Raw genomic sequence first — 27,131 nt, 5'->3', positions numbered from 1 at the left:
AAACAAGTTCCTTATTTTAATGAAAAAATGGCAGTAGTGCAGTCAACATCACTCTTCCAAGACTCAACTCTTAACTAAATGTTTTACCCTTTTTATTCTAAGAACACTATTCTTCTTTGCCTTTTTCTGTTTACAGGGTGTCTGGAGTACCTGCTGTACCTCCATGTTACTGCTAAAGTGACAATCCTGTATTGGAAATAAAATGAAAGCGATAAATGAGTTCTCTATTTAAACTGAAAATATTATTAATGGCTGCAGAGGGAGCCATTGCAATGAAGAAAAAGATACTTTATGTATTTTCTTCTTTACATTTTACAATTCTTTTTCTTTGGAGATCATTTCAGAATTGTGCCTCTTGAGTGGTAGACTGGAAACAAAGCAGAAGAAATGTGGTTTGGTTTAACTGGTATTTCAAAATTAAACTGGGAACTTACATTATCATGGGTGATATGACTAAAATAAGCATTTAAGGTTTAATCATTTAGAGCACAGACTCTTTTTGCAGCATAACAGCTCAGCTTTTTGAAACTGAAACAGGAAAGCAAAGGTATTAAAATGAGACAATATGACGATGGAACTTAGAAGGCTTAGTCTTGTCCTCAGCTCTATCAGTAAATACCACTGTACTTTAGAATTTTTAGCCAAATTATCCCATAGATAGGATGAAAATTTTTAGTCTGCCATTTCTAATTCAGTTCTTTTATGAAGCTAAATATGCTAAATTTAACCATATATTTCAAAATTCTTTCCTTCATGAAATACTGACAAATATTTTTCTTTGTAATAGGCACAGAATGAATATCCTATTCATATAATTTTTTCTTAGAATTGTAAAAATCTCATAGAATCTGAGTACCCCTCAGGAGACAGAAACCTCTATTAATTCACAGTAGGACAGTAGGCTAATTCTCTTCCAATTTCCCCAAGGCAGTCAAAACTATTGTATGCTTTGTTTTTAGTTTCTTGGCTTTTGACTGTATTTTTTTTCTTTCTTTTATTTTTGCCAGATGTGTTTTCTGTCTTCATTCCTTTTTCACTCTTTCTCTTTCCATTCTCTGCCACCTTCAGTATTTTGGTTCTTTCTTCCTTCCTTGTATTTTTTGTATTTGTATTTTTTTCTGTGTTCTCTGTTGTACTTATGGGAAAATTACTTGGAGTGAGTTCCTCCATTGTTAGGGAGAGGAAAATTCCTGGGTTTTTTTCAGCTGTTCCAATAACAAGATCTCTAAAATCCTTTCTTGTGATAAGACTTATCTTGGTAATCTTAATATGAAAGTTTAATGGCCTGATTCATGAAGATAGTGGTGACAGAGGAAAGTCTTGGAGACCAGTCAAGCTGGTCTTGAGACAAAAGGCTTGTGTGAGGAGCTTGAATAGGATGTTGGAGAGACCTGTATAAGAAAAAGTGAGCGAAGTGCTCTTGGGGCAGGTGTGTTGAGCATAATGAGAAAGAGCATCATTCAGTAGAAATGCAAAACATGCCCATCCTCTGCCATGGTCACTTCTATTTGGCTTTGCTGAGACAGGTTTTTGGCACAGAGTAGATGCTTTTCACTGATAGGAAATCCATTCATATGGAAAGTGCAGTTCATAAGGGAGCCTTCTAGAATGGATTTTTCACTTCTTTTTGTGTAGTTGTAAAGAACAAATTGTATTTAAAAAGTTTTAAAACTGAAACAAGAATGTTAACATGTTTTTTTTGAGATCTAAACAATGAGGGGAAAATGGCTGCAGATATTTTGCCTTTATCTGTTGTCAGGAGGGATTGAATATTTTGTCAGCATGACTCAAATGCAGTGTAATCATCATCCCCCAATGAGCAGTTCCAGTGCACAGGTGGGAAAGGTTTACCTGAGTCATTCAATGCCTGCTAAAGCCTGCCAATGCCTGCATCCATGTTTGGTCTCAAGGGATTTGCACAGCTCCCAGTGCATCTGTTGGCAAAACTAGTCCTCATATCTCACCTCCAAAAGGATTTCCCTCACTGTCTGAGAAACCTAAGGTCTGTAATTAGAGTGTGACAAAAAGCCATGATTATTATAGTTCAGTAGCAGAACCCAGAGAGACCTTGGATGTCCCCAGCTTCTATGACAGTAGAAAATGAGAAGAATTCCCAGATAACTCTAGAAAATGGGATGGGAAATGAATGAGATTTAGCTGTGGCCACATTTCTCATATTCAGGTAGAACTGCCTTTGCATCAGTTTCTGCCCATTGCCTCTCATCCTGTTGCTTTGTCATACCCTATATGTTCATTAGTCAAAATTTATAAAAACAAAATAAAATTTTAAAAAATAACTGGTTTGTATTCACTAAAAAGAACCGGGCTTTTTAGTTCTCTAAATGGTATATTCATGTTCTGTTTGGTTTTTTCCCTTTCTATCACTTCAAACTACATTTGAATTTACAGAAAATACTTTGTGGGTTTTTTTTAATGGCTATCATTATTTATTTGTTAATTGCTGTGTATTTCTTATTTGTGACACTAGGATATTGATGAAGAAATTGAAGCTGAGTACAACATTTTGAAAGCTCTCTCTGATCATCCCAATGTAGTCAAGTTCTACGGCATGTACTATAAGAAAGATGTGAAAAATGGAGACCAGCTTTGGCTAGTTCTTGAGGTAAAGAAAACAGAAAAACAGGAGGTTTATTCCAGCTGGTGTTCCCTTGTTGAGTTTAAACTCAATGAATGAAATGCAAGTCATTTGTGTAATTCTTTTTTAAGTGTGGTTGCATGCAAAGTGATAAATGCTGTTGTTTAGTCTTTTTACTGTTCTGGTTAAATTGTTTAGTGTTCTTATATTGATATTACACTGATAGTCCTGTGCCTTCAGAATTAGGATATAAATTCTAATAAACTCATAGGATTTGCTACCTAAAATCTTGCTTTGATGAAAGGCTTGCCATGGGAATCTTCTTGTAGTAACATTTCTTTAAATATCATTAACATATGACAGTTAAAGGACACAGTATGGTGATTTTTTTCCAAATGAAATGATAGAATTTATATATAACTGAATTCCTCTTTTTCTGTGGGACATAAATGCTCAAATAGATAAATCAGCCAAGAAAAGCAGCTACTGCCCAAATGCTATCGACAGCATCAGGATTTCCTCAAATTATGGTCAGATCAAGGTGTGTTTATCTTTAGTTCTGAGTAATCTGTGAGCAAAGAGCTTGATCATTACAGTTTCTACAGATTCAGTCTGGTCTGTAAATACTTCCTCTTGTATCCAGAGGAAAATGAAGAATATCTCTGACAGGAATAGTGTGCTTTTCCTAAGAATCTGATCAGGGTTTTATAAGGTTGAGATTGAAGAATTGGTTGTATTTTATGATTTGTCAGCTAAGTGAATACAATTCTCCTACCAAATATCTCAATGAAACAATGGTATCAAATTCTAGAAACAAGCTATCAGTAATGCATAAGTTCTAGAAAAATCAATTCCAAATTCTTAAGTGTTCCATTGGAAGATGTTTTTACAAATGGTTTGCATGGTAAATCATAACAAATTATTAAATTAGACTGACATCAAAAGGTATCAGGTATTTGTGAGTGAGCATCTTGGAAAATTCAACTTTTATTGTGTCTGCTGGGCATTGTAAACTCCCATCTCTGAAACTTCTGGCCTGTAAAGGATGGATGCCAATCAGCCAGGCTGAAACAGATTGGAAGGAAACTGGAAAGAAACTGTTTATATTTGAACTTTTATATTTCACATGGAATGATGTTCTTTATGTGAAAATCATGAGCACATGTGTGGAGTATGTTTTATATGTCCTCTTTTTATGCCATGCTGTACATGTGCAAGTATGGAGTGTGTGGAAACAGTCTTGAATGCTTTCTGTCACTGCACATGTAGATCTATGAATGCAGTGGATTTCAGCTGGTGTGTGTAGATATGCATAAGTAGGAAAATAAATTTCAGTGTTGGCTTTGATGAAGCTTTGCTATTAATAATAGTGTGTGTGAAAGAAAACTGTCATCAACTAGATTTCTCTGTTCAAGTGGCACCTTTTAATCAGCTTGTATGCAGCTTTACAGGGCTGTTTCAGTTTGCTTTTCACAGCAGCTATTAAGGTGTCCTGCAGTTTATAAGAATTATTATATTTTCATCATCTCCATTTTGTGTCTTTTGATGGGATCCATGGGCAGGATGATTTGGAGAGAAAGTTTCTCAAATTCCACTAGGAATGGGTTGTGATACATGGTAAAACTCAGCATTTGGTAATGCTTTTAGAATCACCACTGCAGATTACCAACAAATTTATTCACTAGAGTATTTGAATTCATATATTTAGATGTTTAGGTTTGGGGTTTTTTTTCCTAGAGGAAAAAAATCTTCAGCTTTTTGAGATGTGTCCCATGCAATGTACTTTTAAGAAAACTATCTATGGAAATGAAAGTGAAACAAGAAAACATCTGTACAGAATGATGGTGCTCTTGACTCTCAGTTCAGAAATTCCTTTCTCTCTGTAGGCTGCACTCAGATAAGCTGAACATCTGCTCCTCCTTGGTTGTTCTAATCATGTTTATAATTCAGAATGTTGCAGGAGGAAGGATTCCTGCCAGGTGCATTAAGCTTTGCTCTGTGTGTCCAGAGAGATAGGCAGGAGGAACTGTCCTACTGAGTCTGTGTTGGAAAGAAATCCCATATTTGGGATGAATCAGCAGTTTGATGTCAGCAGACAGCAGCATGATGACACAGCTGAGGCAGAGTTTGCTGTAGCCTGTTTCTTTCTGCTCTGAATGTTAGTTCAGAAGAGAAAATATCTGAGATAGTTGGAAATCATCTGATGGAAGATGGAGCAGAGAGGAATTGTATCAGGCCCCTACAGCTGAGCATGTAGTTCCAGGACAGATGGGGAGAGCAAATGGCACAGACCTTGTCTGGTGCAAAGAACAGCCTAGGTTAAAAAAAATGAAGGCTGTAAAGCCAAAGCCAGGTAGCTGGTAGGTATTACACAGCTTTTACTTGGTGCTGTAAACCAGAATCATAATGCAACATATTTCTGTAGTTTACCTCCTACAGAGATCAGTTTGAACTTTAAGAAGCATCTCAGTCCATTTTCACAAGGTGCAAAGTTATGCATATCCCATTTGAGATGAATTTGGGTTTGTGAATCACATCACTACGCCAGTGTATTTTATAGTCATCAATATATTTTTTTAGGAAATAGAACATGCATTATTTTTACAATAAGAAAAACTTATTTAATGGGTTAAAATTTATCTTGTTAGGGGAAAAATTTTGGAAGGAATGACTTTCCGCCCAAAAATACAGATTTGTAATATCAAAGTGTGTTGTAGAAACCTCTCATTTCTGGAGAGGAAGAGGGAATTGCCAAGAAGTGGTACAGAAGTACATCCTTTTCACTTTCACTGAATGTCAAGAAGATTGACAAATATTCTTTTTAGATGTTTGGGGTTTTTTTCCCCCCCAAAGTGTGTACATGAACATTTCAGGAACATTTGCAGTGTCCTGCTGAGTTATGCCAATGGTCCATGTAGCTCAACTTTCTGTGTACTGTGGTGGCACTAGAAGATGATATTTAGGAAGAATCTGTTGTCCAGTTTTTGCAGTCCATTTCCCTCATATTTTCCAGCAACTATGATTGCTGTTTTACAGATATTTATACAGACTATTCTATTTAGTATCCATTTATGGACACACTAAACCTGATGATGATGCAAGCATGCTCTACAATCTCCCCCTACGAGCATACAAGTTGAATTTTTGCATCATTATTATATGCTGATTTTTAATTGTATAATATTCCACATAGTAGAATGTAGTGTTTTCAACACTGTGAAAATGTTTCTAAATCTAATTATATTTCAGTGTGAAGAAATTTAGACTCCAGCTCATTTGAGATGGAGGAATATGTTACAGTTTACAGTTGATTTCAGGCTCTATTTTCTGACCAACTCTGTTGTTAAAAAGTACCTGCAGAGTAGTTGATGCAATTTATACAGATACTAGTTATGCACAGTCCAGACTTGGGTGAACCTGATTCATTTTTGTTCTCATGTAGAACCTTCTCTTTATCTAGTGTAATCTTCACCAGAGAAATCAAATGGGTGTGTCGAGTAGCTTGTGCATGGAATCTGCTTATCTGAAGAGATGTCATTTTTGCCTTTCTCTTTCTCTCAACATTTTAACATGGGAAAATCATTAAATAATTTGATACTTTGTGTAATTCTGGATTTTTGCAGGCAAAGTGCTATACCTTGAGTTTCATCTTCTAAATATTTTTTGTGATGTTAATTGAACCTGCTAACCAGGTTGATGGTTTTGAGTGATAACTCAAAAGAATTACAGAAATACTGTCATGATGGATCATTGCAATTCAGTTGGCAGCTATGTTTGCTGTTTTAAAATTTGCCTGAAGTGATTCAGTTTTCTTACTTACCTTTGATCATTTAAAGTAAGTATTAAGAGGAAAAAAGTGGAATGTACGAATGTATAAATTATCTTTTTAAGTCATTGGGCTACTTTTATTTATGATGGGGTTTCTTTTTCAGAAAGAAGAAAAAATCTTAAACCCAGTAAGTAGAAGCTCTCAGGAGTTTGAGTTAAACTAGGACACAGAAAACTAGTGCAGTTCACCTTCCACTCTCTCTGCCAACATAGACGTAAACAGAAAACCCATGTTTAACCAGAGTGTGGATATTATAGCAACTGTAAAGGTAGCACCATAAGGAAAAAAGGAATAAAATGCCAGTATGTCAAACTGCCAGCCTGCTATACCAGGTTGTTGTTGGTCCATTACTACTAGTTTACTTCCAGTGGCTTGCCAAAATGTAGCAAGGTAAGAGCTGTCAACAGACTATTGCTGTGTTGTGGGTGCAGAGTAGCCCACCAGTGCAGCTCCTGCCCAGTTATCAATCACAAGGGCAGCTGCCTTTGGTGAGGTGTTCAAATTAAATGAGATTTATAACTGAGATCCCTGATAGAACTCCTTTCTGGTTTTATGGAGATCCTTTAGAAGAACTATCATTCTTGAGTTTGTCTAGAGATGGAGAACCCAGTGCAATGTGTAGATTATCAATCCTGCCAGAAAAGTGACTCTTCATTGCAGAGAGGTTTCTTTGAAGATTTAAGCCAGTAGAACAAATGACTTTTGCAAAGGAGAACTGATGGATAACAGAAGTCAGTTGGGATCCCAGTTAACAGTAAGCATTTGTCACCGCTGTAGCAGAGGAGTTATTAAGGGGGATTCGAAGGAAGATGGTGCAATGGTTTTCTGGTTTGTTTTAGCTGCTCCTTCAAACCTGAATGGAAAACATGTTATGCCTACAGATACCCAGCAATGGATGCTAGCACTATGAGCTGATCAAGGATATGTTGCATGAGAATTGGTGTTAGAACTGCTGTGGGCTTTGACAGTGAAAGCATCCAGCTCATTTTGATGTGATTGAGAAAGGGCAGCCATGTGAGGGTTCCAAGGAATAATGCATGGTTAGAGATGCCTGGTTAGGCATAAGTACTCACTAAAGCCAAGAGAAGAAGGTGTTGCAAGAGCTCCTATGTAAAATTAAGAATACTGAACAATTCATGTACACTGCTGCATCTGGCCTGGAGTGAGTCTGCTGTGCTGTTGCACTGTTGTATCTGCTCTTTGGAGAGAGAAATTTAGCAAATCAGATGCTTCCAGATGCTTGCAAATCTAACTGTGGTCACAAAAAGAGCCTTAGAGTTCATGGAATATTTATAAACTTTTCTCACAGATGCATAAATGAACAGTGACAGCACAATTTACATGTATGTCAGAGGAAAATAAGTATAATTAATGCCCACATTTTGTGCGGTTAATAGTCTTGGATCTTTCACTGACCTACTGCATGTGAAAGAGTTTCTGTTCATGTTGCCTTTTAAACATTGCATGAAATTCGAGAAGTGCATCTTTCTTATTTAAACAACAAAAATCCTGCTTTGTTATACAATGTGCTATCTGTGGAGTTCGTTCATGTAAAGAAGTAACAATCTCAGCAAGTCCAGTTGCTGAGAGGATGGGAAAAGATAAAAAAACCAAATACCACCCTGCTCCCCATCCTCCCTGAAAAAATCCAGTGAACCAAAACAAATCCAAACTAACCATGACAGAGTCTTTGACTTTTACAATCATCTCAGTTTCTGCAGTAGATGACAATATATTTACTCATTTAATTTTGACACATTTTTTTTATTTTCTAAGCTCTATAGGAAGACTGATAACTTCTGTATGCTGGGTAAACAGATCAATTTTTTTTTTAAATCTGTTCGTCTAAATAATCTTCCTTGACCTAGCTTGTGATGCTTTCACCCCATTCCCATATCCCAATCTAAAAGGGCAGAGTCCTGTAACATTTATGCAATAGTGGCTTGTGAAGGGTCTTGTTGTGTGGGCCATGTGGGGGTGACAGCACACTCTCCCTGCCAGAGCCAAATCCATCCCCTGCTCCTTTTCCAGACACAGGCAGGTAGCCCCTTCAAGGGGCTGTTTATGCCCAACCAGGCTGGGCACAAAAAAGCAGAGCTCAGAGCAGGAAGAGTAGTTCTGCCCTTCTCTCTTGCTGAGATTTCCAGTGCTGTGGAAGAGTCCTGATAACTGGCAGATTCAGTCACTTGATTCTTTTTGTGAGGCCTCTCTGAGTAATGAGCACTGGCTGGAGTGAGCCCCACAGGAATTTGTGGGAGCACCTTGCAGCAAGACCCAACAGTCTCATTTTGGCTTTTAAAGAGATGAGCCTACCTGAGATAAACTAGAGACATCACTGTATCAGTTACTTCTCTTTTGCATGAAATAGAGAACCCTGTAGTATGGACAGTTTAATAATTTATTTGGGATTTTCCTTTGGCATGTTTACAGTATGCTTTTGTTAGATACAGGAGTTACTATATGTAGATTTGTTTCCATTTGTGGGAATAAAGGTAAGTTTATGGAGTTCAAAAAAAGCTTTGAATGTAAGTTGTGCTGTTTAATTGAATATATAATATGAGTTATAATAAGAAAACAGATATAAAGCTTTTTCTGCTATGTGATATTTCCTGTAAAACAGTAATGTTTCAGGAAATTACTATAGTGGAAAATAACAAGTCCATTTAAGTTTCATAAAAGGCTAAGTGAGGGGCAGGAAGCTGTCATTTGCCTAAATATTATTAGCTATTTTCAAATGGCATATATAGCAGAAAAATTGAACAATTGAAAATTGCTTTTTCATATTTCTTAACACAGGTCATTTTTCAGAAATGTCTCTGGTTATAATTGCTCCATTCAGATCAACACTGAATGTTTTGATCCATTACATGCCTGAATTGGGCTTGATTTCTCCATTTCTAATGTGTCCCTCTTTGCTTCCCAATTATAGCAAATTTTCATTCTTGAATCATATCCTATTTTCTCAAGACTGAAGATGTGTGGCTACAACTATAATTTTATGCTTTAAACTTTAACTAAATACTCATAAGTTCTTTGCATAATGAATATTTTTTATTACAGTGTGGTTTGCACAGTTTGCATCTTTTAAACAACTGGTTACAGCCCACCTTGCTGGAGAATACTCACATGCAAAAGGTTCTCAGTGACCTCTAACAATTTTTACCACCATGCAGTAAAGCAGAAGCCAGAAAATAGTTTTACCATACCACACTATTTAATTCAGTAACATGTGCCTCTCGCATTCTAATATTTAATGTCACCTTGCTTTCTGTGCATTTTATTTTTGATCACAATTTACCAAGATGTTAAAACAAAAATAAAACAAAAGACTAAACCCCACATTTGTGTAATTTTTCATTAGATCTAAGATAACCAGGCCTCCTTTAGCTGTAATGGGAAATAGCATCATTCATTGGAAGGATGCATGGACTAAGACTGGTTTGCTCTTTGCTGGAGGGTTTGCTCTCTGACACCTGAGGGTTAAGCACTTAAATTCAAGATAGACAGTACAAATTTGCTGCTTTTAGTTTACATGCTGGGTCTCTTTATAAAAGGAATGACTGAAGGTCCTCCAGTGGCAGGGAGAGGGGTCTCCTCATTCTTTGTCAGGCAGAGGTGGCTGAATGCTACTGACTAAAGGAGAAAAGTCCTATAGCAAGGAACAAGGAGCCAGGAGGTACAGAAACAAGACAGGTGTCAGTGGTGATGAAAGGTTTCCTGGACTCCAGAAATAATGCCAGCATTTGTTGCAGTTCAGAAGGCTGTTGACTTTGCTGAAATCAAACCCTGGAAGCAGGGAACTGTCTTACACACACACAGTGAGCAGGGAGAGATTGGTTTACAAAACACTTTAATTTCAATTCTGTCCAATCTAGTCTCTCCAAGTTAATCATTCCAGTAGTTCATTAAAATAAGAAAAAAAAAAAAAAGAAGAAAAAAATGGCTTTTGAGTTTAGCATATTTTGTTCTCATAAAATTATCTTTAAGAAAGTCTTTCAGAATATTCTTGCTTGTATGGTCCTGTGACAGTTACAGAGTCCTGTAGCTCCTTTTATGTCCCACACACTCCCATGAGGAGACAAATTGCCTTAGGGCTGAGTGGGTTTCAGCTTCCTTTCTTTTGTAAAAGCAGCTTTAGACAAGCCCCATTGTTTGGATCTGTGCTTCCCCAGCCATGATTTCAAACTCAATAGGGACGATTTCTATTGCAGTAATTTAAATTACAGTGAATTAGACTAAATTACTGTCCTCATGTAGAAACACACACATAAAATGGATTATGAGTGGTGTGGACAAGGCAGTACTTGGAACTACTGTCTGAGCCCTGAATAATAGAAAAATGATGCTACAGAAAAGGAAGGTGCTTTGAAATATTTCTTGACTGGTGAAGAGTGAACAAATGTAATGCATTTCTGAGCAGGGAATAAAAGCTGTGAAATTACCACAGGCTGCCCTATTTGCTTAGGGGTTTCGGTGTGTTTTCTACAGCCTCAGCTAAGGTTTGCAGCAGTCAATAGAAATACTTCTGTCATTGTGGATCCCAAAGTTAATCCCTGTTTTTTCTCCCTAGCCAAGGGAATGGTTTTGCCCTTTAAATGTTATTTTTACCACTGCTCCTTGTGTATGATAAAATGATGCACTGATTTGATAAATGGTTGCACTAAGTTTGCTCTATCAAAACCTTTCTTGGTAAGCTGCCTCTTGTATTTGCTCAGAAAGTCCTGGCTCTTTACTGACCAATGCCTCTCAGTTTTGTAGTTAGGTTAGCTCTTATTTTGAAAAATGACCCTTCCATTTATTTGATAATTAAAAAATTACAGCTGTGCTATGGTGCTGCCAGGCCATGAAGCTAAAGTTGAAGCTCCTTTAGAATGTCTGTTTTAAATGCATTTCGCTCCCAGTTGCTTTACAGGGCATTATATGAAATAATTACTTGGTACCATTTCAGCTGTATAATCTTTTGGGAAGATATGGATAGGTGATACATTGATTTCTTCATCAGCAACTTGATGGGGATGTAAATGTATTATAACATAAAGATAGTGAAATATGGGATTGGTGCAATGTAATGTTTGCATTGGGATGAGCTGGAAGGGGAACTGAGCAGGGCTCTGTCCATTAAACCTTTGTAATAGCACTGTCACCTTCCTGTTTTGTTTTTTTTCCCTCAGTATTACAAATGTTTTACAACAGAAAAATCCTCCTTTTGGGGATTAGGGTGTGACTTTTTTTCTTGTTTATGTAAAGCCTGCTTGGCTTCATTCAATTATGCTGAGTTTGAAAGAAGAAATTTAGGCAGTACTTGCCTAGTTGCTGCTTTTCCATTTTGCCCATGATATGGAGATATCTATGATCTGACTGAGAAATATAAGAGTTTGTGAAGGCCAGCATTGCATAAGATGAAACAAGTAAACTTTTCCTCTGGCTGGCTGTCTTGTCAATGCATGTGCATGGCAAAGAAAATGAGAAGTTAAAAACTAAACTGAAAGGAAAGAAATCAGGAGAAGCAAACAAACACCCGTGAGGCTGTGACTAACACAGCCCTGGAGGTGCTAGATGATATAAAATAGCAAAATCATAAATACCCCATGGTTTTTGATCACTGAAGCAAAATAATTCAGGAAAGATGCCTGTTTCAGTGATATATTTTGTTCACGCTGAATTGAAAGCAATCAACTTATCTAAAAGCATAGAGAAACCATTGCTGTGGTTTCTTTTGGTTATGGGTTGTCCTGTCCAGTTGTTAGGAAAAATAGGAGCTAGAGTGCACATCATTCTTCTATTTGAAATGAAATTAAAACTGTGCTGCACAGACAGGAGCTATGTACAGAACTACTTGGCCCACTGAAGAAACTGATTTAGCTCCCTCTAAGTTTTCACAAGAGCCTTCAAGTATGGGTCATAGGTGTTAAGTGCTGTCAGTGGAATGTGCTCTTTGGCAGTAATAATTATGAAAACATGTCACGCTGTAGGCAGAGAGTAAGAGTTATTTGGTCACAGCTGAACTGTGAGATGGATAGCCCATGGAGTTCTGGTTTGGAGAGAGAAGACAAAGGAAGTGCCTCTGGAAATGGCTGTATTGGGTAGGTTCGGTTCTGTTCCTATAGAGAAGATCTCTTTTGAAAAGAGATTGAAGAAAATTGGAGTGAAAAAGGCCCCAAAATAGTTGCTGGCACTCATCTAAGAAAAGAAAGGCTGGTAAAGATGGCAGCAGGGTAAGGATAATGGACTTGGGGAGAGTATGCTTTAGCTGGCTTCAGGAACTGGTAGATACCTGTACTTAGGAAAAGCAATGTAAAAAGTACAGGAAAGTACCAGGGTAGCTGGCAGTTTTTAAAACACATTAAAAACACAATAACAAATTAGCTGGTGCAGAGAAAAACAGAAGCACAGTAAGAGACTAGTAAGAATGCAATTTCAGAATGGCTTCAAATAGGAGAAACAAAAATGCTGAACTAAAGCATTTAAAGACAAGTTCAGAGTGCCTCATGTGGAGAGTGGTAAAGACAAGGTTAGCAGAGAAATGAGATACAGGAGTACTTAGTATATATCTTTACAAAGTGAGAAAAAATAATGTCCTAGGGAAATACAGACCAATCTTCTTAGCTTTGACAGCCACAATGGCTCCAAAACAAATTAATAGAAACCACTGTAGTACATGCAGAACCCAGTGACATTATAAGTAGTCAGCTTGGACTGGACCAGAACAAATTATATTAATACAATATCATCCTTTAACAGGATAACTGGTTTAACAGGATGTGTATTTTGTAAGGATTTTATATGGTCCCATGTGACATGCTTGTGACGATAATGTGGAAATACAGAAATTTCACAAAAACAATAAAGCAAATTACCCATTTTTCACAAAACTGGACTTATTTCACTTTTAGGTTGGGTGAATCTCAAGTGGACACCAGCTTTTGGTCTGTTTCTGTTTGGTGAAAACAGAAAAACTTGAGTGATGAACAAAAGTCTACATGAAAAGTTGAAGTTGTTACTTAATTACAGGCACATTGGGGAATAGCATCAGATTCACAGCTGTGAATAGCAGAGAAATTTTTTTTAATCACAGGAGAGAGATTCATGCAAAGCACTGCTATCCATAGGAAGGAAAAACAGGACATACCTGACCAGGCTGTGGTTCTGCAGAAAGGGATTCTCTGTGAAGTGGAGAGGATTATGTTATGTTCAGCTTTTCTCAGCTAAGACAAGACTTCCAAAGGAATTCTGTATGCAGTTTGAGGCAAAATGTGAGGCAAACAAGGAAATCCAAGTTGAGAAAATGTGGAGAATTTCAAAAGGTTACAACAATTAACATTGTACAGCCTAAAAAAGAAAAAAAAATAAAAATAAAAAAGAAGAAAAAAATGGCATAACATGGCAGTAGTCTGACAGAGATGGAAATAGAAAATAATGATAATTTATTATCAGATACTGCTGAGGAAGGAAGGGCAAAAATAATGCAGCTTTGTTGGATGCAAGAAGGATTCAGGTTGGGTGGCAGAAAAAATGCTCTGTCGGGCTAGAGAAACACAGAAACAGGCTACTTAGACTGGAATCTTCCTTAATCTGTGATTTTTAGGAACAAGCTAGACATATGTCTGTCATATCTGAAAGTACCAGGTCTCTACAGTGCATATGCAGTGGACTAAGTGGTTTCTTGAGATCCCTTTTACTCCTCTGCTTCTGTAATTTTATGATTACAAAACAGCAACAACTAATAATTTTCTGTTCTTACAGCAGTCAGTCTTGAAAGGAAGGTGCAGCCAGCTCACAGTCTGGCTGTGCGGCTTAGAGGGCAGGTCAGATTATTGATCTGTCTTAAGAACAGGAAAAAAAAGTAGAGATTAAGCACACCTGTCATGTTTTTAGTATTCCTGTGTGTGTTAACATTAAAGTAAGGTTGGACTTCTTCATAACTATAATTCATGTGTGCCATAAATTGTGCATATATGATGTGCTGCCCAGTCATTTATGCCTGAGCAGCCTATAAAGATGGGGAAGGAAATAATTGTAGTTGTCCCATTGTTTGCATCCAAGCTACTGAAGTAAGCTGAAAGCACCTTGGCAACTGCAGGATGCAAGCAAACAGCACCTGACAGCTTAGTACAGATGTGTGAGTCAGGAACAGCTGGTTGATTAAAGTCTCTAATTGCCCTAGCAAAAGTGCAACTGATAGTTTTCTTAAAAGGGGAGCTGATACTGCGTCTTCAATGGGCATCAGAATCAAGAAGAGCTGAAGAGGAGAAATGTCTAACTGGGTTAGGTAGAGGGTGACTAAGACCTAAAAAGAACATCTGCATGACTGTGATGTGATGGCAATTTTAAGTGACATTTAATGTGTTAGGATCATGCTTTTCTAAATTTTTTTTGCTGAAGATAGCTTAGCATACTAATAGCTCAATTACAGTAGCACATGGTTGTGGCAGATGGGTGGGTGGAGAACTGCATGTCATCCCAGTATGAGTCTTTGCCTTTTTGAGTGCCAGAAAATCATAAGGGAGGAGCCCATTTCTACCACTGTAGAAGATTCCTAAGCACCTCTTTTGATACAACTATGTGTGGCCATCAGAGTTACAGCTCTTTAAGGCAGATTTTTATATGAATCAAGCTTTCTATTAAATTTTTCTTTTCATTGGTTTAGGTATGCAAGATTTCCTTCATACTTTCCCTCTCTTTCTGCTGTCTGAAAGTCCAGACTAGGACTGAATATTTTAAAATTCATATATTTTGAATAATTTAAAAGTGCCGCATGGAGGGGACCTTTGGAAGTAATTTGGTCCAGCCCCTTGCTCAAACACTTTCAACTGAAATGTTACAGATTTATCTTTTCAATTCAAGTTTGAATATCTCCAAGGATGGATGTAACACAGACTCACTGTGTAATCTCTTAAGTGCTTAACTGAGTGGGAAAATTTTTCACTTATGTCCAGTAGGAATGTCCTGCCTTGCAGTAGGGAGTTTTTACTTCTCATCCTTTGCTCTGTGACACTAGGAAGATTCTGTCTTCTGCACCACATTTTAGGTGAAGCCTCAAGGCTTCAGTTTTTGTAGATAAAATTTGCATTCTTTCAATGCAGGCACTGAAAAAAACTGCCAGTAAGGAAAATACCTCTAAATCACAACGGGACAACAGAAGAAGTGACTAACATTAATTTGATGAAAATTACCCATGTACGAAGTTCTGACATTTCTAAATTACTTCCCTGTAGGATGATCACGAATATCTTCCCTTCCTGTGTCTCACAGGCTGGACATTCCAAAAGCCTGTCCCTTTAACTGAGTACATGCAAAGCTAAACAGGGGCTTCCATCTGATACAAACCACAAGAAATGCTTCTGTGTATTCAAGAGAATGTGTGTGGATGTGTGGGGGTTTCTAGTGTGGGAGAGAAAAATAGTTATGATCCTCTCCTCCCAGAAGAGGTCACGTCTCATGGCAGGTAAAGGCCATTTGATTTGGGGAATTGCTTTGACCCAGGTAGGGAGCAGCCCTAGGGCAGAGCTCAGACAGACACGCAGCTCCTGCTGTGCAGCTGTCCCAAGGTCTCTGTGCATTTCTTGTTCTCTGCTTATAGTGCATCAAAGTGCTCTGAGGAGATTTTACCAAATCCTGTAGAGCAAATGGCACAGACTGATCAGCTGTTTGGTCGCCTGAGTTCACAGCGTTTGCAACAAAGAAATAGATACCAGCACCTCCCTTCTCTAGATGCTTCGCTGGAAACTAGAAAGATCTTTTTAAAAATTGTCTCTGTTGCCTTCATGGTTTCTTGTCATCCAGGCATTTCACTTGGCTTAATTTGAACTGAGCAGCTTTGCTAAGAGGCTGCACCATGTTTTTACTGTGGACAGCATGCTACTAAGACACAGCAGATATCATAATTACAAGCTGCAATATTTAACAACACCCCAGGAAATTTTCTGCCTAGCACTACTAAATAATGTTTATCCCATAAGCTCTCATTAAAGGATTATATTAATCAAAGTTATGTAGTTTTTTAAAATAATTTAGGTTTTTTACTCCTATAAGTTTCTATGGACTAGATCTGATCAACATCCGCAAGGATAATTTATTTCCTTTCTAGCAAAATTCCCAAGCAAGCATGGTCCAGCACTGTATTGGGCTGGAGTATTCTAACTTTCTGTAGCTTCTTGTTTTGAGATGGAAGAGTCTGACTCGTTAGGAGAGGGATTTTTTGAGGTGTGTGTGATACCTCTGGATTAAGTACACATGCAGCTTGATAACCTGAATCAGGAGAAAGAATCACCATTTCAGCTTTAGTTATGTGCAGATTTTAGACATGGCAACTTCATCTGCAAAAAATACACAGTACAGGTAGGAAATTAGAGCAGATACAGCATTTTACCCATGATGGTAAAAATAGAACAAGGTTAATACTAACCTGTGTCATCACTGTCGTCATCGTTGCTCCTCCCACCCACGCAGTGTAGAGCACACACATGCAGTGTCTGCCATAATCTCCTTTTCTAATTGTAGTTGTATTCCAATAATCCCCTTTCCTCCTTATAGCTGCTTGCATTCTAATACCCAGCCTTTTCCCCCCTCTTCCTCTTATGCTGGTGGTCTCAGAAAAATACTATCTGATGTAAGTAAAAGTACAGCTCTTTGAGACAGAAGTAGCAAAAAAAAGTTGTCCTGTGTGTGTGCAAGAACCTGTGTCTATAACATCCTCAGCTGAACTCTGTCTGAGCAGCTACCCTGCCTTGGGAGTTGGTGGAGGGTTTCCATGGAGGTAGGGCTGATTTCTGGGTTCTTTATTTCAATACCTATTTAGCTGACCTTTTACATGCCCAGGTTCAGTTTTTGTTTGGTCTAAAATAATCACAGTTTTATTATTATTTATCTTACATTACCTGCTATTTTAAGTAAGTTTTATCTTACAATGCAGATATTTATCTCATAATAAGGATTTATATCTTATTTTTCTACTACTCACTATGAGAATAGTAGAAAAATTTGTTAGAGCAACATGTTAAAGAAAGTGAAAATTAACATTGCTGACCCAGGCAAAATAAGTTCAGAGAGGGTGATTTCTGAGGTGTAGTTTCGCCCTTCTTCTGCCTACAAAAAGAATATATTCCTTTTCTGCATTGATTTTCTTTATGAGTATATAGCTCTGTAAAGAGAAGATCCATCTGTAAGAAGCAAAATATAATATGAGATAATGAAGAAAAATAGTTTGAAGAATATCATACATGTAATGTATTTCACAATTGGTTTGTTACTTGTCAGACAGTTTCAGTGCTCTGAATTCAAGAGCATTAAATTAACCAGAATTGTCATAATCCATTTGGTTTGATTGAATATGTCAACGATGTGCCAAAGTTAAAATTATAGAAACCCTAAAAAGAAAATGTCATTGTAAAAAAAAAAACTAACTTGAAAAAGTGTAGAAGGCGGACCAGCATGGCTAATGACAGTGAATGAAATCCTGCTTGGGAATCTGATCCTTAACCAGCAAAGCATTTAATTCCACCATTTAAGCATATGAGTTCTTCCCTCTCTAAGCATGCACATTGTCCCACTTAGGTAAGGGTGAGGTTAAGTGAGTTCCAAGACTGTTGCCATAGAGCTCAGCCCCTGCCAGACCAGAGCCCGTGCTGACCTGATGGGGGACACATCTTGCAACAAGGGTTATGTATTGAATGGCATTTCTGTAGGCATTCATGGGGTGCAGGTTCAGTGCAGCCTATGGGTTTCAAAGATAGTTAGAGAATTATTGTTATGATTGGGCACAAAGGGATAGAAAGTGCTTTGTACTGTAAGGTGCAAGTCTTTTTTTAATTGTAGTACAGAAAAAATTGTAGAAGAATGGATGAAAAATATGAATACACAAAATAATCTGATGTCTAGAGTTCTGCATTTGAAAGGTTTTACTGGTAAATGATGCCCTTGATTTGAATATACTTCAAATGTAGTGCAAAGGAATTACTGTTTAGTGCTGCATTGTAAAATACTTTACATGGATATTTAGTTTCCTGTGAAAAGCTGCTGGATGGTGTATAAGAATTCAGGTTTCTTTTACTGTTTCATTGGAAGCAGCTACGCCTTTACCGAGGCAAATGGCTCTTCAACTAATGAGTATTGTCAGGTGCATTATGGATAGTTTAAGGGCTTAAGTGCCAATTTCATCTTTGCAGATGTGTAACTCCTACAGTAGTAATGTAACTAGAAGTTACATTTTTGCTTCTTCCGGCAGAAAAATTGTAAATTGTAAAAATGAACATATGAATACTGCAGTCTAAACTAATCTGCTGGTTATGTGTGCTCACTATCATTTTCAGAGAGCAAGGCCAGGTCTCTTCTTCCCACATACATAGGAGAGGACAGGAGTTTGCTGGATCTGGCTGGGCTCTCTCTTCTGGAGAGTGGGAGGGGATTGTCCAGAGCAGACTGTGGCTCTGCAACTGGAACAAGGAGCTGACAGGGTTGATCCAACAAGGGCTATAATTATATATAGATTATATATAGTCTATAATTCGTCTTAGACCCACAGCACACCTTGCTTCAGTGGGAGATCTCTCTTTCCACAGTGCTTTCATCATATTCCACGATGCCCATGCCTTGTGTATCACCTCTCCATATGCTAGGAGTTAAGTGATGCTTAGCAAAAAGGCCAGCTTTACCCTTGGTAGATTTCATGTTGGGGAAATTTCTCTGTTGCCTGTCTTATGATGCCTTAAATTCATTTTTTACTGTGCATAGCTTTTGTACGTGAGAATTGATGTTGTAATAACCTGCATTGGTGGTGAGTTCCACATGATGAATATAAGAAGCAATTAGTATGCCTCACAAAACATGCCTTCACAGCTAATTTATTGCCCTGTAATCCACTTCTGTTTCAGGGAAAAGCAATCATGGATATAGGAAAACAAAGGGATACACTACTAAACTTGTGTTTGGACAAGAAGAATTAAATGCAGGAAGTAATTAAAAATAATTGGCAAAAATTGCTGTGTATGTTGTTTGTTTAAATAGTAGACTTAAGGACAAATTTTTGTTTGTCAGTTTAGTTTATCTCGTTTGGCTACAGATACAAAAAATACTGAAAATGAAAAGCAGGTGGCTACTCCAACACTCCTTAACTCCTTTTTATATTCCTGTTCTATTTTGTAGCTGTGCAATGGTGGATCTGTGACTGATCTTGTGAAAGGATTTCTGAAGAGAGGTGAAAGGATGAATGAACTTATAATCGCTTACATTTTACGTGAAGCTCTGATGGTAAGATAATCTTTCAAGGACAGTCAGTATTCAGCTCACACTCTTTCCTTTAAATAAAGGAAGATCATGTCTTCACTAACACAGCTCACTATCTTGTGTTATAGCAGTGTTTAATGAAATCAAGGCAATGTTAATTAGGATGGTTCTTTGTAAGAAAGCAAGGTAAATAGCAGTTAATCTGTTTGTTTCACTATTAAGAGAATGAAAATTGATTTCTGACCATTGATCGATTTTCTTAGTAAATACAGTTCAGCATCGAAATTGCTTTTCTTTTAAGAAATAGCAGAAATGTCAAAATACTGTTAAGCTTCCTATGTCTGGATCCAAACTATTTTTATGGTAAAATAATCCACATATCTAGCAAATTCATACCCTACTACAAGAATTTGGTTTTGCTCATTAGTATCAAGTGTCTTTATTTATAATTTTCTTACAACTGAAATTTCACTTTCTCTGGTGGAATTTAGATCTTAGTAGTTTTCTTTGAGTCTAAAGCTATTATGTGTAGATTTATAATGATATTTTTCTGCTTTTGTCTCAAATTTTCTATTTGGAATAAAGTAGAGCAATTAAAGAATATTTTTCCCTGTCATGTGGCAAGTGATTTTGCAGTAAGAATGACATCCCTGTAGTTTTGGATAAAAAAATAGAAATTTTGAGTATTTTTCATACTTTTCCACTACCTTGTTGTTCCTGCAAATTTAATACAGAGGACAGAGCTGTTGTTAAAAATTCATGTTTACATTCCTCCTTCCAGGGACTTCAGCACTTGCATGAAAACAAAACTATCCACCGTGATATTAAGGGAAATAATATCCTTTTGACCACTGAAGGAGGAGTCAAGCTTGTGGATTTTGGTATGTTATATTTACTTTTATAATGTTCTACACCTGAAGTGTGGATAATAGGATAGAGTAAATAAACCAGAAAATATTAACTGTGTTAATTTTTTGTTGAGTTTTTGGGTTCTTCATTAAAAATCAGTTGGATAACCAAAGTTACTTTTTTAACTTGGTAGAAATTTTAGTAGTTTTGGTAATGCTGTTTCAATAGCGTACCTAAAAACCAGAAATTGTATAATATGGTGTTGGTAAGTGCCAAATGTTTTGAGGTACAGAGTAAGTGAAATGGCAAAGTGAGTAAATAGGGTTCAAAATAAGGTTGGTGTTCAGTTCCTCCAGGAACTGTGCACTGGTCCAGGAAAATTAGGAGCTGATAGGAAAAACCTTCATGTTTTATATGAGAGCATTTAAAACTTACTAGATATTATGAAGAATGGGAAAGCTCCACCTCAGACACATATACTTCCTTTATTTCATTTAAAATAAAATAAGATATACTTGAAGGCAGTAGAGAGGAAAATATTATATAGGTGATCCCCACTTTCTAAAGTTTGGAAAGACAGATTTTGGCAAATCTAAATCTAAGAATTTGTGTTGAAAGTGTCAGTTGAAGCCTGTTAGGTCTGAAAGGATTCTTGAATATTCCCATCTTTGGTTCACCACCAAAAGGGAAGAGGAGAAACATGGGTAAGTGGCTGCAATCTGTTATTTATCCCCCATGTCACAGGCATTTTCCTAAAAGGTTATTGACTCTTTTTTCATATGAGGGGTATAAAAATGTGCAGTGCTTGTTGCTATGAACTATTATCTTCAGGTAGAACACTGCTTTCTTAGCTTAAAAATAAATTTATTGGTCACTATTTCACAGCACATCAGACAACCTTAAATATATATACTTCAGCAGATGGAAAAATCTTTTCCTTTGCCCTCCTATTTTGTTAATGATACTCATTCAATTGATACATAACAATTGTTTAAACTTACAATGGGATTTTAACTTTCTTTAGTATAGTATCTTCTGGCCAGTAGATTGTATTTATGGAACTCTCATGACTCCACTCACAAATTCCTCACAACTGTTATGGTTAGTAATTCTTCTAAAATGTCACGTATTTCTCAGATAAAATCTTCCATTGAAAAATCTTAATATTTTCTAAATCATCTGCTATATGTTACTAGTATTTTCTGATAGTCTGGACATTTATTGGGAGGTGGAAAACAGTATTTTTGCCCACGGGGTTTTAATTTGTTGTGGAAAAAATTTTAAGGTGCTGAAGGCAATTATAGGATCAATGCTTCTGAAAATTAAATTACTTATGCAGATAAAAAAACTTACAAGCTGTTGGGATGAGGACCTGAATTCTTTATTCTCCAGTTACTGCAATCTACTGATAAGGCTGTAATTGAAAAATAATCTTAAATTCTTGTGGGAAAATTGTGATGCCAAAATAGAGGTTAGAACACGTGCAACACGTTTATGTGGGCTCAGTCAGGGACTGTAATAGCTACAGTCTGTCCTCTCAGAGGAATATACAAAGGGCACTTTAACTTAGGAGTAGATTGATATTTTCCCTGGCTTCCCCTCACCTCCCCAGGAAGAAAAACAATCTGAAGCCAATAATTAGTATTTTCAGATGGAATAAATTTATAGACTTCATTCAATCATCCTGGAAGATGTACCATTCACCATGCAGGCTGCTGCTTTAGGTATTCAGCTGGGATTTGTGGGATTTGTATCTTCTACTTAAGGGGGTTTAATCCCACATTAATCAGATTCTAAGATCATTTTTTAGCCAAGAATGTGAGTTGATGAAAATCTCTCATGTTGGCATTGCTACAGACTGTTGTACATAAACATTTATTGGATCAGGGACTGAAACTTAGCCATCTTTTATTATACAAGCCTCTAAAATTAACAGACTACAGAGTAAGATAGACGTGGAGATAGTGTCCTTTTCACCCAGTAAATACTCAGAGGAAGCAAAATTTTTGGTTTAGGCTGAACTAATTATTACATGGAGCAAAACAAACAAAAAATCCCAACCCAAATAATCACATCACCCTTTCTAGAATGCACCCAGCTTTTCTGTGTGGAGAGGGGAGGAGAGGCAGGGAGCCAAGGACTCCTTCAACCACCAAACACACATGACCAAGGAAGTGAGCCCTTCCCAAGATAACTTTCTCTGCACCATCCTCCTGCATGCTGGATGCTGATGAGATGTTCCTGAGGAAGCCTTTACTGTCCTCTCCTGATACTATTTATGGTGGTTTTCTTCTAAACATAAACCCTTTGAAAGATGCCCTTGTGAAGTGCCTTGTGGAACGTGAAACTAGAAAAGGACCTATTCTCAGTCTGTGTGTGCTGTGCAATAATTTCACTTGTGGAGGTTTTTTCCTTTTTTTAAAGGAGCATTTTAAGAGTCACAAGTGAAAAAACAGTTGCCTTCTAGTGAATTAAATCACGTTTGAAAATGGCTTCTTTTTTCCTTCATTGCTTTTGTACTCTTTGAACTCGGTGTATAGTGTTCTGCCATGGTGAGTCCTTCCTTGCACAGTGGTACAAACTTTTCAAAAGCTTTGTTTTGTGACACAATGTGTACACATTGCTTTGTGGTCATTGTATCATAGGTATTTATATATGCTGGGACCATAGTTCCTGAACACTGCACAGTCTGTAATGTATAATCTTCACAACACCCTAATGGAGAAGTAAATTACTTCAATTCCCTGTCAACCAGATCATCTTTAAGGCCCCTGCAACCCAGACCATTCTGTGATTCTGTAACATCCCACAACAATGCTTCTGGAGCTCAATTGCTTATCAAGGAGCTGTCAGATAAAGTTTTAGTTTAAACTTTCCAAGCCACAAAAATTTTGCAATATTGTTACCAGAGATGCATCCTCTGGCCTTGCATCCATCCAGTATGATATTTTAGTTCAGCAGAGATAAGCAAAAAAAAAAAAAAAAATTCTGTAGGTAATGAGTAGCAGCCAAGGGGATCTACTGTGAGAATGTCCACTGATCATAGATTCAGTCTATAAAGTCATTAAATTTCTAAACACAGTAAAAGCCCATGTATTCTTTGTAAGAGAAGAAGGCTGACTGAAGGCAGTTGCACAACCTGAACATTTGTGGAAATCAGCTGCTAGGCTCTTTGGATAGAAAAGCTTTGGAGTAGGAGAATTGCATCAATTAGGCTCCAGGCAAGGAATATCCTCTACCACATCATATAGTTGCATTATATTCAAGTGTGGCTGCTGTGTTTTCAGTATAAGATAGAGATTTGATAGAGAAATAAACATTTACATTAAATTCCCCATAGCAATTTAAAGAGTGACTGCTATGTGATCTGTAATAAAAAGAACTGGAGGCAAGTAAGGTGTGAATAAAATTCCTTTTTGATAAATATTCCTAATTATATTCACAGTTTCTTATTACTGTTCTGTAGAGAAAGTCTTTTGCATCTGTTTCAGAACTCTGGTTGCATGCAGCAGATTGATGTTTAAAAGACAGATTTCAAATGAAATTTTAGCCTCTAAAGATGCAGAAAATTAATGTAATGAAATTTAAAGAAATTAATTTAATGCCAGATACCTTTTGAAAGTCATGTGACAAGTTTATCTGCAGCCTTCGCTGCCTAAATATCTGTCAGTGTCTGATCTTTTTTCATCAGTTAAAAAACTGGCCTGAAGTCGCTTGAACACCTAACACACCTCATCTGTAGTAGAAATTCATATATTCATCTGCATCTTATAATGTGCAACCAATTTCATGGGATACTGAGAGTGTAACATCTGCTTCTACTGACAAATACTTGCTTCTTTGACTAGTCCCTCTCAATTCAGTTTATTTTCTTAAAATCAGGATGCTGCACAGGGCTTTTCATGTATTAATGTCAATCTAAGGCACAGTTCTATAATGTGCTTTTTCAAAATGGGAGAAAAGAAATTTAGCTATATTATTATTATTGGTGTTGTTATTACTTTAACTTTGCTCTGAAAAAGTCTGAGTGACATTTCATTCTGAAAGATTTGAAATTATTTCTGAAATCTCCTGCCATTTAAGTCCTTCTGGGAGCTCAAAAACCAGAGCTTTTCATGCTTTTTTTTTTTTTTTTTCAAAAAGGATCCTAGAGAACACAACTTCCTATCAGCAAACTAAACAAGTTGCTGATGCCTCAGAAGCCATGGAGGAAAAAAACATTTTTCCACTAAAAGCTTTGAAACACCTATGGTCAGGTGGAAAAGTGATTCTTTTAGTTAAGAAGAGGAGACTGTAATGCTGATGGAAAATTTCTCTTTAGCTATATTTTTTGAGCATTGACCTTTAGGCTGATGGTCTCTGCAAAGTGCACACGTGGCTCATACTTCTTCAGGACTACAGAAATCTACTCTCCCAGACTAGAAATATCTCAGAATGAGCAAAGGTTGCATTGAAAATATCCAGAAAAATATAAATTATACTCCCCCCTCTTAAGAAATGCATATTTTTCCAGCAGCACTGTTTCTTTCTGAAGGCCATGCCTGTCTATGCATCAAACATACTTTCATACCACATGTAGTTAGACTTTTGCTGTTATTTACCAGGAAAGGTCATTGGGAAAAAAAATCAGACATCTAGATGGATATTAGAAATATTCAATACCCATAAGGAAAATAAAATTAGGGAGTACTCATTAAATCTTTAGCATTCAAGCCTTCTTCTAGCTACAAGAGATGTCATGATTCCTCATAGTTTGCCCAGTAATGTAACTGTGGGGAAGGGGATATTGGAAAGGATTGGCACTGTCCATTTTCAGTTTCTTCTAATGCATTTTGCTAATAGTACCTAAAAGTACATCAGCAGAGGCTCTGGATAAGCAATGCATAGGAAAGATCTACATTTTTTAATATGTAAAGCAGGTTCCAGTGGAAAACATGGAAAAGAAGTAATCCAATCTCACTGCTGCTGGCAGATAATGGAAAAATACTAACTGTGTTGCTGCAGTTAACAGAATAATGTCTTCAAATGTTCCTTTAGTACTGTGGATAAATAGGTTTCATAATTAAAAGATATATTTTGATAATAATGGAATATATACTGAAGGCAGGGTGATTTTTGTACTTTAAACACGCTTATTTTGCATTTTTCTGCTTTTGTGTCAGTGTTGGGTATAAAAGTTGGTTGTGAATATTTTCTTGGCATTACAAATGCAGTTTCAGATCTCTCACTTTGCATATAACTAGCTCAGTTTTATCATGGGCAGTAGCCAGGGTCAGATAGAGATTTAACCTGAGTAAAACTCATTGGGGAAAAATGGATTGGGTAAGGGAATATGTATTGTTCTATTTAGACATATTGATATTGGTTTTTCTAACACTCAAACTATTGCTTCTATGTAGTTTGGAAACTGCAGGTAGACAGAAGTCAACTTTTATGTTTGGAATGTAATTGGGTTATTATTTTGCTGTGGAAAGCATGATCATTCTTCCTTTAAAGCTGTTTGAAGTCTTTTAAAGTTAAGAAGAGATCTTAATACTGTTATTCCTAGATAGCCTTATTATTCAAAACTGCAATTTGGTGAAACTAGTCAATGGCAAGACACTGTTTTGATAGAGTAGTTTTAAATTCATTCTATGTCTAATTTAAACCTAATTTCATTTGGGCCATACTAAGTGCAAGTATTAATTTCATAATTTAATTAAGTCATTAAAATTAAGTTATTGGGGTTTTTTTTCCTAGAAAGAGTAATTCTGCCAACATACTTTGTTGTGTCTCAGTATTGGTGTACCACCCTTCCTTACAAATTATGGATTGTTAGTAGTGCTTTACCACTACTGGTGATTAATAACAATTGATCACCACGAGTTCAAATGCACAGATGTTTCTGTTAAGTATTGTTCCCTTATATGTAAGCCTGTTCTGATATAGAAATTCTGTGAATGTGCTAAACAGGTTGAGTTTTTGAGTGTATCTGAGCCAGCAGCTGCTGTAATGACAAAGCAAGAGAAGTAAAATCAGTTACACTGTACAGCAAGTGCAGAACAATGGGAACAGTGTCCATGGAATAATGAGTCCATGGTACAACTGCATCTTGATAATTCCATCTCTTTAATGCTCACCTCTCCTGGCTTTCTGATGCATGAGGGAGCTTTCTGCTGGTCTTGTGGGGAAAGGGCATCTGAAATCTCTGGTCAGAGGTTGGGCAGGAACTACGGCACTGGGTGTCATCCTTTCACCATGACACTTCACCAGCTCTCATGTTGTCTCACTGTGACACAGTGCTTTGGAAATTCCTAGCACAACCTAAATGGCCACAAACAGCCTTGTTAGATACAGTTTGTTGGCTGATCACAGCTCAGCCTGGCCAGTGTCTGGGCCCTGTGGCATTGCAGAGGCTGAGAAGGCTCCCAAGGACTGTTTTCAGATTGCACGTGGCTCAGGTCAGGCTGCAAGGAGGGAGTCTAGAGCCACCTTGTGCTCAGAGAATGGGTTGAGAAGTCTGCTGTGAGTGATCCAGGTTTGAATGTTGGGGCATTTCAGTCTCTGTCCCTTTTGATATATATCATCATTCCCAGCTTTGCATGTCCTGCTGACATTGAAAAGGAGCTTAGCATGACCTTGAGTAGTGTTCCAAAC

At 37.1% G+C, this 27,131-nt stretch overlaps 1 protein-coding gene across 1 annotated transcript in view; it reads left to right on the top strand.

The window, feature by feature from the left end:
- The window catches only part of LOC306800242 (myosin-IIIa-like), a gene marked incomplete at its 3' end in the record, with an annotated part of 45,524 nt that overhangs the window by 9,516 nt on the left and 8,877 nt on the right, over positions 1 to 27,131 (top strand). Inside the window, exons 3-5 of the mRNA XM_079302205.1 lie at positions 2,489 to 2,623; positions 19,566 to 19,670; positions 20,428 to 20,527. Of these exons, the coding sequence (XP_079158331.1) occupies positions 2,489 to 2,623; positions 19,566 to 19,670; positions 20,428 to 20,527 (340 nt within the window). The remainder of the gene's footprint in view (positions 1 to 2,488; positions 2,624 to 19,565; positions 19,671 to 20,427; positions 20,528 to 27,131) is intronic.

The sequence above is a fragment of the Erithacus rubecula genome, assembly GCF_903797595.1.
Source record: "Erithacus rubecula genome assembly, chromosome: 3".
Classification (NCBI taxonomy): Eukaryota; Metazoa; Chordata; class Aves; order Passeriformes; family Muscicapidae; genus Erithacus; species Erithacus rubecula.
This window is presented reverse-complemented; position numbering and strand designations above follow the sequence as displayed.